The 12000-nt window shown below is 38.9% G+C and overlaps 1 protein-coding gene across 1 annotated transcript in view; it reads left to right on the top strand.

Moving 5' to 3' along the window:
• ACBD6 (acyl-CoA binding domain containing 6) overlaps nucleotides 1-12000 on the top strand; it is a 151446-nt gene that overhangs the window by 32923 nt on the left and 106523 nt on the right. The window contains exon 4 of the mRNA XM_040984347.1: nucleotides 5492-5574. Coding sequence (XP_040840281.1) covers nucleotides 5492-5574 — 83 coding nt within the window. The remainder of the gene's footprint in view (nucleotides 1-5491; nucleotides 5575-12000) is intronic.

Genomic DNA, 12000 nt, shown 5'->3' with positions numbered 1-12000 from the left:
ATACTGTTATCCACATTTACTGGATAAGAAAGCTGAAGATTGTGAATTTAATCATTTAGCTGAGGTTTTGCAGTTTATAAGTAGCAGAGTAAAATTTAAACAGTCTCATCTCAAAATTCATACATAACTAAAATTTGGTCTCGATTGGAAATCTACCTTATTTGAAGTTACTTTTGCTATTCATTTATTCATACTTTCAACAAGCATTTACTAGCCTTGTATGTCCCAGGCACTATTGTAAGTTCCTCAGATACTCTGAGCAAATTTAGGCAAAATTCCTTGCCTTTGTGGAATTTAAAGGCTACCACAAAGACAATTGTCCCTGGGAGTATAGAAAGAAAAGCAAATTAAAGAAAGGAAAAGAAAGAAAAGGATATAAATACAAGTGGTCAGGCTGGGCTGCACTGAGAGGGACCACATTTGAATAGACATTCACTTGGCAGGGACATGAGCTGCTCAGGTAAGTGAAAGATTCCTGACCATTTCTGCCTAGGGTTATTCTGCAGGATTCATGGGGCCTGAAATAGTTCCTTAAAGTGCTTTTTAGTTGTTATGCAAGATCTGAAATATACTGTCTAAGGGGGTGCTTCATTATTTATCTACACATGCTTGCATTCTGTTGTCTTCAGATAAACTTTTGGCTGAGAACAAGGAAATCCTTAGACTGAGTCCTTCCTTTCCATCCCTGAACTTTATGTTGGATGGAACAAGACCGCATTTCCACATTTCCTCCTTTTTTCAAGTGACAAGCCATGGAATCCATTAAAAGTTAAGAATATTTCTGGCTGCTTCTCTTTAGTAAGTTTTTCTTGACTGCTTTAGAATTCATGCGAATATATAAAACCCTGGGCTTTCACTGTAAGAAGTTACAGAAAAGGTGAAAGTTAAAGTAAATATAAGGAACTATGATAAAACATGGCAATGAATAAGAACAAATATGTAGTGGAGGGGAATTAAAGCCACAAACGGATTCTCTGAAGAGACTAGTAAACTTCTGGTGGAACTGATACAGGAAGGGGAAGAAAAGATGAGCTGCAGGGCAGGTGTTTGAGGTCACTGAAGGTCCTCGCATGCCTGGCATCCCTAGGTCTGCTCCTGACTCCGGCTTCCTGCCAGTGCAGACCTGGGAGGCACCACGTTATGGCTCAAGTGAGTGGGGTGCTGCTGTCCATGTGGGAGATGTGGATTGAGTACCTGGCTTGGGGACCGTTGTGTGCATTTGGGAAGTAAGCCAAGAAGGGAGCATTCTTGGTCTTTCTCTTGATAGTCTCCCAAAAATAAAAATAAAATAAAATATAAAGATGTGCCAATTCAAAAAGAAAAAAAAATGGCCAAAGCCATATATCAGTTTTTTTTTAAGATTTATTGATTTATTTGAAAGGCAGAGCTATGGAAAGGAGAGATAAAGATCTTCCATCCACTGGTTCACTTCCCAGATGGTTGCAGCTACTGAAATTGGTCCAGGCTAAAGGCAAGAGCCAGAAACCCCACCTGAGTCTTCCATGCAGATAGTAGTGCCCCAGCACTTGGACCATCTTTAGGCTGGTTTCCCTTTAAGCAGGCACATTAGCAGGGAGCTGGATGAGAAGGGGAACTGCCAGGTTTAGTGCTGGTGTTCATGTGGGATGCTGGCATCTATGCTGGCATCCCAGATGATGGCTTAACTTGCAGCACCTCAGTGCTGCACTTCCTCACACCCCTCCTTTTGACCACAGAGCTTAAAGAATCAAAAAACTAGTAACTAGATTTTGATAACTTAGTTAAGTGAGTTGATTTTGTTTTTCAAAATATTTCTTTCAAAGTCAGTTTTCCAACACTTTGCTAAAGCTGAGGAATAAACAAGGAAAAGACTCAGTATCCTGGCTGTTGGGTCATCTGGAGAGTGAGCCATCAGATAGAAAATTCTCTCTGTTTGACTCTGACTTTGAAATAAGCCAACCAGTCATCAAGGGAAAAACATTTATTCCAGGGTCCAAGGTAACACTTTACAAAAAGAACAGAAAAGGAGGATAGTGGTCCAAAAATCTCTCCTGACCTACCTTCCTATCTTAATCTTTTTTTTTTTTTTTTTTAAAGATTTATTTTTATTATTTTTTCATTGGAAAGGCGGATATACAGAGAGGAGAGACAGAGAGGAAGATCTTCCGTCCGATGATTCACTCCCCAAGTGAGTGCAACGGGCTGATACTATGCCGATCCGAAGCCAGGAGCCTCTTCCGGGTCTCCCACGCGGGTGCAGGGTCCCAAAGCTTTGGGCCGTCCTCGACTGCTTTCCCAGGCCACAGGCAGGGAGCTGGAAGGGAAGCGGGGCTGCCGGGATTAGAACCGGCGCCCATATGGGATCCCGGGCGTGCAAGGCGAGGACCTTTAACCACTTGCGCCACCGCGCCAGGCCCTATCTTAATCTTTAGGAACATAATTTGAGGTAAAGATGAGCAACAGGATGATTATGGTTGTTGGGCAAAATTGCTATGTAAAGGTTATAGTGCTTTCTTAAAATATCCATAAGCTGAACTGATAGAAGTAATAAACGTCTTAATATTTTTACAGGCCGTAGTAAAATTAACCTGAGTTTTCCAAAAGAAAAATGTTTCAGCAGATGACTAGGGCCACCAAAGTGCTATCGGGACCTTTCGTTACAGTCCTTCCGGCTTGGATGGTTTTGTTGTCCTGATGAAGCTAGTGAAGAATCTGTTCCCCCTTGTTTTAATTTACATTTTAAAAATTGTTGGGAATGGTGAACGTTCCCTCGGGTACTGGTATAACGTGTCTCTGTGAGTAGAATGTGGCTCCTGAGTAACTCCAGGTGCCCCCGCATCACCTGCCCCGGCCTGCTTAAATTTCCAGTCGTAGTTTTTTCCTTATGCATCAAATTTTTGGACTTATTATTTGTGATGCAAACCATTTCTTTTACTTAACACTTCCTTCTTTCCCTGTTTATCTTTGTTACATCACAGAAATTATAGTTTAAGTATCTGAATCTGTTGATCTTTTCTGATTTCCTTTGTTATTTACAATCAAGAAGTTATTTCTGAATAAGCATGGCTACAACAGCTGGAGCTAAACTGATATGAAGCCAGGAGCCAGGAGCTTCTTCTTTGTCTCTCATGCAGGTGCAGGGTCCCAAGGCTTTGGGCTGTCTTCGACTGCTTTCCCAAGGCCATAGCAGGGAGCTGGATGAGAAGCACGGCCACTGGGATTAGAACCAGCGCCCATATGGGATCCTGGTGTGCACAAGACAAGGACGTTAGCTGCTAGGCTACTTTATCGGGCCCATGTATAATCATTTAAATGCACTACTGAGTTCACTTTGTTAGTATTTAGTTGATTTTTGCATCAATATTCATCAGAAATATTGGTCTCTAATTTTCTCATAGTACCTTTTTTCTTGTTTTGATGTCAGTGTAATTTTACTTTCAAGTTGTTTTTGAAAATTTGAAGACTATTGTTATTAATTCTTCTAGAAGTGTTCAGCTGGATTTTATTCCAGCTTAGCCAGCTGGCCCTGGGTTTTTCTTTGTTGGGAGGCATTTCATTATTGATTCAGTCTCTTCATGGGTTATAAATGTGTACAGATCTTCTAATGTCTTAGTAAGGTGTGTGTTTCTAGGAATTTGGCATGTAATTGTTCATAGTCTCTTAGCATCCCTTGCATTTCTGTGACATCAGTTACAATATTTGTTCTTTCATTTCAGAGTTTAGTTGCTTGATTCTTCTCTGTTTTTTAAAAATCTAGAACAGCTTATTTGTTACTAACACTGTTTATGAGCATATAGTTTGTTTCTGCACTCATACATTGAAGGACATACTGCATTTCAGCCTTTCTAATAGATGTGGAGTGGTTTCTCATTATCCTAGCTTGTATTTCCCGATAACTTCGTGTTGAGCATTATTTTATTGCTTGTTTGCCATTTGTATATCTTCATTGATAAGTTGTCTATTCTGATTTTTTTCTTATCTTTTATTGGGTGATGTGTTGTTACTGAGTTTTAAGGCTTCTTTGAATATTTTAGATACTAGCCGTTTATGAGATATGTATTTTGCCGTTTTCCCCCTTAGTCTATGGCTTTTCATCTCGTTGTCTGAACTACATTGTAATGTAGAAGCTTTTGATTTTAGGGAAGACCAGCTGGTCCATTTTTTCCTTTCTAGATCATGCCCCTGGTGGTGCATCTAAGCCCAGAGTTTCCTACTGTGTTACCGTGTGGGGGTGCATTCTCTTTTAAGACACCGTGCTTGACATCTGATACCTGGTTGTATCGCCAACGTTTCTGTTAACGAAAGGCATTATCTATTTCAGAAATTCTTTGCAGCGTTTCTTCTCTCACGATGGTTCTCAGAGAATGTGTATCTGGCATTTCTCTATTTCCAGTCTATAGTAATGTGATTGATTTATTCTGCCTTTTAATTAAGTCAATAAGATTTTATAACTCTATTTTAAATTGATAACTGAATTGATTGCCTCAAAATTTTTTTCACTGCTTCTTAAATGATGCTTCACTGTTTCTGGTGATGTTAGAAGCTGCTATAGGATATGTCACATCTAGGGTTTTTCCCTTAACTCAGTGGTCTACAAACCGAAGCAAACAATTAGACACACACACATACAAAAGTAAACCAAACTCCTTCTTTAAAGTATAGGGGGACTGCCTGTATGTTTTAAAGTAAAACTAGTGGGATTTTTTTTTGCAATCATTAAAGTAATTAATTTTATTCTAAAATAAACTTCAGAGTCAGAGTTTGGGCATTTGCAGTTTGTCCTAGCCCCAAAACTCAGTGTTCCCAAAGATGCGGCCTTTGTCAGAGTCACCGGTCCTGGTAGACGCTAACATCCGAGCTCATACGTCCATGCGGTGTGTTTTAGAAGAACTTCATGGTTGAATTATCTTATGTTTTCTGAAAACACAGAGCAGGACCTTTGATACTCTTGATTTACAAAAAAAAAAAAAAAAAAGCATTTCCATAGCAGTTGACTCCTTTTTTTTTGCTTTGAGATCTAAAGCTCCTTTCCTGCTTCTCTGTATCTCCTAACCCCCTGCACCTGCTGTGTCCACTCCTTTCTTCTTTCCTCCTAAAAGCGTTTGTTTCCTTTTATGGTTTAATTGGTTTTTATTTCACTTGGGAACTTTGATTATAAAGCTAGATGTAATTTTCCAGGTCATGTTTATTCACTGTGTCTTCTTTTTGTCTTTTCATTTGACTGGCCACGTAGCGCACCATTTGTCAGTCAGCTAGGGGAATTGCTGTTGGGGTGGGAAAACTGAGTGTGAATGCCAGCAGGTTGGCAGTGGGTGCCCATTCTGCCTCTGTGGAGCCTTGAGAGCCCTGGTGGCTCCCTGTTACTGCTTTGGATGTGTTACTAGTGCTTGAAGAAGTAACTGAAGATAGATTCTTACCATCTCTTAGGAAAGTTCCGTTTCGAAACTTGGTTTAAGCGTAAACTACTTTAACCCATCTATTTTTTTTTCCCTACCTTTGTTTTCTCCAACAGATAACAGAAAAGAAAGGAAAAGAAGCAAATACCGGGTTTGGTGGACCAGTGGTTAGTTCTCTATATCACGAAGAAACCATCAGGTAATGATCTTTGGATATTTGAAAATAAGAGCATATTTATGTGCATATGTGTGTTTGCATGTGTGTGTGTATGTTTTAAACTTGAATTAAACTTGTGAAGCATTCTTTATTACAGGGGATTGTGACAAGTAATAAGTGGTGGGAAAAATTTTTCAGAAGAACAGATAATTTTTTTCTAAAGATTTATGTATTTTAATTGAAAAGGCAGATTTACAGAGAGAAGGAGATGAAGAGAGAAAGATCTTCCGTCTGCTGGTTCACTCTTCCGGTGGCTGCAACGGCCAGAGCTAAGCCGATCCAAAGCCAGGAGCTTGGTTTGGGTCTCTCACATGGGTGCAGGGTCATCCTCTACTGTTTTCCCAGGCCACAAGCAGAGAGCGGAAGAGAAGTGGAGCAGCCAGGATGTGAACCATGCCCATATGGGATCCCAGCACGTGCAAGGCAACAACTTTAGTCACTAGGCTACTGTGCCGGGTCCTTGGGGGAACATATAATCTTTAAAATCAATTGTGTATGATCTAGTGCCAAGTAATATGCCTAATTAATAATGATTAATCTCCTATTGTCAAACATAGATGATAAGTATCTGAATCAGTACCTTTCGCCCATCTAAGTAGTTGGCAAAGCAAGGTTTTCTCTCTCAATGTACAGCTATGTTTATTTTGGTTAATGTTCTTCAAAATAGCATAATTTAATTGTATTATTTACTTGGAAGAAGAGAAGGCAGGGGAAGCCTAAGAGAGGCAGAGATAGGACAGATTGCGCATCCAGTGGTCCACACCCCAGATGAGCACAATAGCAGGTACAGACCAGGCTGGAGCCAAGAACCAAGAAGACTGTCACAGTTTTCCAGATGGGTAGCAGGACCCCAGATCCTGGGACCATCTTGTGCCTTCCCAGGCAGATTAGCAGAAATAGGGATTGCAGAAGGAGCAGCAGGTACTTGAAGAACTGCAAGTTAACTCGTTTTGGAATATTAAAATGGTATAGCTACTATATAAAATAGGATAAAGTTTACTCAGGAAATTAAAAGTAAAATTGCCACACAGTTTAGCAATTCCACTTCTGAATCTGTATCCAAAAAAATTGAAAAAGAATCTCAAAGGTATATTTACACAGCATGTTCATAGCAGCACTATTTCTCTTTTTTTTAAATATAATTTTTATTTTGAATTTTGAATTATAGTACAATTTCGTATAAGCTGGGATTCCCCCCAAAACTCCCATCCCCCCAACAGATTTTTCCTATTTTACTACTATAATGTAGTCCTTCATAAGGAATCATAATTCTGTCAGTCTCTTATTTAAGTGTACCCCGACGCTGGACAGTCCAGCATCCCATTGTCTACACAAGTCCAACAGTTTCATTGGGAATCTATCTCTCATCTGGATGCAGGGATGCATATTCCATTGTACCTCCACGTCTGTATATGATACACCCCAGTACTCCATCACTATACATTACCATAAGTAAGAAGCCATGAAACAAGGTCAACAACTGGTATGAGTTAGAACAGCCACAACAACAACATCAATAACAAATTACAGCACCATGAAAAAATGCACCCCTAAGAAACCAACACATGAGTGACAAAAAGGAAACACAGAAGTCTCTTGGGAAAAATGATGCCACCATGGCCCCAGTGTGATAGCATAGTGGTTAAAGTCCTCGCTTTGAATGCTCTGGGATCCCATATGGGCACTGGTTCTAATCCTGGCAGCTCCACTTCCCATCCAGCTCCCTGCTTGTGGCCTGGGAAAGCAGTCGAGGACAGCCCAAAGCTTTGGGACCCTGCACCCGTGTGGGATACCCGGAAGAGGCTCCTGGCTTTGGATTGGCTCTGCTCCAGTCATTGCGGCCGGTTGGGGAGTGAACCATCAGATGGAAGATCTTCTCTGTCTCTCCTCCTCTCTGTATATCTGCCTTTCCAATAAAAGTAAATAAATAAATCTTTTTTAAAAAATGATGCCACTGTATAATCCATGAGCCAGCAATAAATTTGACAAGAGAAAAGAAATTATTTGAGATAAATAAAGCTGAAATAAAAAACATCAAAACACATGGGATATAGCCAAACAAATAAGCAAAAAACAGAATGGATCGGATTATTGAAGTTACACTTTCCATGCTGGTTTCCTTATATAAGAGAAAACATATGGTATTTGTTTTTTTGTGATTGACTCATTTCACTGAGCATAATGGTCTCTAGTTGGGACTACTTGGTTGTAGTATAGTATAGTTTCATTTTTCTTAATAGCTAAGCAATATTCCATGGAGTAGATGTACCACAGTTTCTTTAACCATTCTTCTTTGAATGCACATCTGGATTGTTTTCATGTCTGCTATTGTAAATTGTGCTGCTGCAAATATAGGATTACAGATCTCCTTCTCACAAGCAGATTTCATTTCTATTGGGTTTATTCCTAGGAGCAGGATAGCTGGGTAACAGGGCAGGTTTATTTGCAATTCTCCAAGCACTCTCTGTACTGATTTCCACAGTAGTTGTACCGGCCTACACTCCCACCAGCAGTGAAGGAGGGTGCCTTTCTCCCCACATCCACGCCAGCAGATGTTAGTCGAGTTCTGCATGTAGGCATGTAGGTGGTATCTCAACGTGGTTTTCATTTGTCTCTCTCTGATGACTAGGGAGCCTGAGCATCTTTTCATATGTCTGTTAGCCATTTGAATCTGTTCTTTTGAAAAACATCTGTTCATTTTCTTTGCCCATTTTGTTACAGGGTGTTTAGGGGAGGGGAGTTTCCTATCCTTGGGTTTCTGAAGCTCTTTGTAAATCCTGGATATTAGTCTTCTATCACTTGTGTAGTGTGCAAAGATTTTCTCCCATTCTGTTGGTTGTTTCTTCAATTTGCTAATTGTTTCCTTTGCTGTACAGTAGCTTTTTAATTTGATGTAGTCCCATTTGTTCATTTTGGATTTGATTGCCTTTGCTTTAGGCGTCTTTTCTAAGAAGTCTTTCTGTGTTCCTATATCTTGGAGTGTGCTTCCTATGTTTTCCTTCAATAGTTTGATGGATTCTGGGTGTAGATTTAGATCCTTGTTCCATTTAGAGCTAATTTTCGTATAATGTGACAGGTGCGGGTCTTGCTTCTTAATTCTGCATGCTGCTATCTTGTTGTCCCAACAGCATTTGTTGAATACACCAGGATTTTTCCCTGGGCTGTTTTCTGTTTTCTTGTCAAAGATTAGTTGACTATTCATGTGTGGGCTCCCTTCTGGTGTTTCTATTCTGTTCCATTGATCTTCTCTGTTTCTGTACCAGTACCAGACTGTTTTGATAACTAGTGCTCTGTAGTATGTCCTGAGGTCTGGAATTGTGATTCCTCTAGCTTGATTTCTATTTTTCGGGATAGCTTTAGCTATTTGTGTTCTTTTGTGATTCCAAATGAACTTTTGTATCATCTTTTCTATTTCTGAAAAGAATGTTGGGATTTTGGTTGGGATTGCGTTGAATCTGTATATTACTTTTGGTAATATGGACATTTTGATGATGTTGATCCTGCCAATCCAGGAACATTGTAAGTTTCTCCATTTTTCAAGGTCTTCTTCTATTTCCTTTTTTATAGTTTTATAGTTTTCATCATAGAGGTCTTCCACATATTTAGTTAGCTTAATTCCTAGGTATTTAAGATGCTCTGCTCTATTTTAAAGGGGACTGTACTTAACAATTTCTTTCTCACCCATGGAGTTATTTGTGTATACTAATGGCATCGACATGTGTTCATTAATTTTGTATCCTGCTATCCTGCTAAAGTCTCTTATGAGTTCCAATAGTCTCTTGACTGAATCTTTTGGTTTTCCTATGTAGAGAATCATTTCGTCTGCAAGTAGTGATAATTTCATTTCCTCTTTTCCAATTTGGATTCCTTTAATTCTTCTTTCTTGCCTAATAGCTCTGGCAAGGACTTCCAATACCATATTGAAGAGTAATGGTAACAGTGGACATCCCTGCCTAGTTCCAGATTTTAATGGGAAGGCTTCTAATCTTTCCCCATTTAGTATGATGCTGGCAATTGTTTTTTCATAAATTGCTTTGATTGTTTTGTAGAATGTTCCTTCTATGCTTTGATTGTTTTGTAGAATGTTGCTTAGGGTTTTCAGCATGAAGTGGTGTTAGATTTTATCAAATGCCTTCTCTGCATCTATTGAGAGGATCATATGGTTTTGTTTTTCAATTTGTTGATCATATGTATCACATTTATTGATTTGCAGATGTTGAACCATCCCTGCATGCCTGGGATGAATCCCACCTGGCCTGGGTGAATGATCTGCCCAATGTGTTGTTGGATCCTGTTGGCTAGTAATTTATTAAGGATCTTTGCATCTATGTTCATCAAGGATATCGGGCTGTAGTTCTCTTTTTCTGTTGTTTCTCTATCTGGCTTTAGTGTTAAGGTGTATTAACTTCATAGAAAGAGCTTGGAAGGATTGCCTCTCTTTCTGTTTTTTAGAAAAGCTTGTGTAGGATTGGGGTAAGTTCCTCTTGAAATGTTTGGTAGAATTCAGCAGTGAAGACATCTGGTCCAGGAGTTTTTTTGGTTTGGAGGGCTTTAATTACTAATTCATTCCCCATGCATGTTTTTGGTCTGTTAGGTTGTTAATTGCTTCTTGATTCAATTGTGGTGGATTGTATGTGTCCAAAAATCTGTCCGCCTCTTCTAGGTCTTCTTATCTGTTCACATATAGTTGCTTGTAATAGTTCCTGATGATTCGTTGTATTTCTGAGGTATCTGTTGTTATACCTCTTTTCTCGTCTCTGATGCTATTGATGTGTATTTTCTCCCTCCTATTTTTGATTAGTCGAGCTGGTGGGGATTCTATTTTGTTGATTTTCTTAAAGAACCAGCTTTTTGATTCATTGATCTTATGTACATTGATCTTATTTCTCTTGTCTCTTTGGTTTATTTCATACTCTCTTATTTTGATGATTTCTTTTTTCCTACTAATCTTGCAATTGCTTTGCTTTTGTTTTTCTAGTTCCTTCAACTATAAGGTTAGCTGACTTACTTGATGCCTTTCTAATTTCTTAACATAAGCATTGATTGAGATGAACTTTCCTCTTAACACTGCCTTGATTGTGTCCCATACGTTTTGATATGTTGTGTTGATGCCTTCATTTATTTCAAGCACTTTTTAAATTTCCCCTTTGATTTCCTCTCTAATCCATTGCTGATTTAGTAACATATTATTCAGTCTCCATGTGTTTGCAAGTGCTGTTGGGTGTTTTGACTTCTTGGTCTCTAACTTCACTCCATGATGTTCTGAGAATATGCATGGTATAATTTCAATTTTTTTTTAATTTGCTGAGGATGAGAGGTTCAACAGATATCAATTAGTCCATATGCTCTAGAGTTTGGGTGAGTTCTGTTGTTTCTTTGCTGAGTTACTGTTTCTTTGATCTGTCCATTGATGTTAAATGGGTATTAAGGTCACCCTCTATGATTGTATTGGAGTCTATTTCTCCCTTTAAGTCCATTAGTGTTGGTTTCGCGTAGCTTATGCCTTGGCATTTGGCACATATATATTTATTATGGTGATCTCTTCTTGCTGAATGGATCCCTGGATCATTATATAGTGTTCCTCATCTCTTAATGTTTTTCACATCAATGTCTATATCATCTGATATAGGAATGACTACCCTGCATGTTTTTCCTTGCCATTAGCTTGGAGTATCTTTTTCCATTTTTTCACTTTCAGTTTTTTCTGATCTTTGTTAGTGAGATGTGTCTCTTGTAAGCAGCAGATAGATGTTTTTTATTTTTTAATCCAGTTCTCTAACTATGGTGTTTGATGAATTTAAACAATTGACATTCAATGTTAATATGGATAGGTGGCAGTTTGGTTCTGTCATCTTAGTAATGTGTTGTTCTTTGGTTAAGTCTTCTGTTGGCCTTTTAGTGGGATGTTCTCCACATTTGCCTTTGGTTTTGGTAGCTGCTGTTCCTTTCCTCTTTCACTAGAACATCTTTGAGCATTAGCTGTAGGGCAGGTTTGGAGGACACAAATTCTTGGAGTTTTTCTTTATTGTTAAAGAATTTTATTTCATTTTCAAAGACAAAGGAGAGCTTTGCAGGATGTTAATCTGGGCTGAAAAATTTTCCCTTTTAGAGTCTGGAATATGTCACTCCATTCTCTCCTGCCTGCAGTGTTTCTTCTGTGAGTTTGATTGGGGTTCCTCTATAAGTCACTTGATTTTTGTCACATGCACATTTAAGGATTTTTTCCTTATGTTCAACTGAGGAGAGCTTGATTATCATGTGTTGTGGTGAAGGTCACTTTTTGTCAACCCTTTTGGGAGCCCTGTGCCCATCTTGGATGTTGTTTCCCAATTCTTTCTCTAGATTAAGAAAGTTTTTGTGTATTATTTCATGGAATACACCTTTAATCTCAGTTGCTCTTTCTGCGCC

This window comes from Ochotona curzoniae, unplaced genomic scaffold (genome assembly GCF_017591425.1).
Source record: "Ochotona curzoniae isolate NIBS_2020 unplaced genomic scaffold, NIBS_Ocur_1.0 contig_4105, whole genome shotgun sequence".
Lineage (NCBI taxonomy): Eukaryota > Metazoa > Chordata > Mammalia > Lagomorpha > Ochotonidae > Ochotona > Ochotona curzoniae.
The sequence above is the reverse complement of the archived record's forward strand: the minus strand, read 5'-3'. Positions and strand labels throughout refer to the sequence as shown.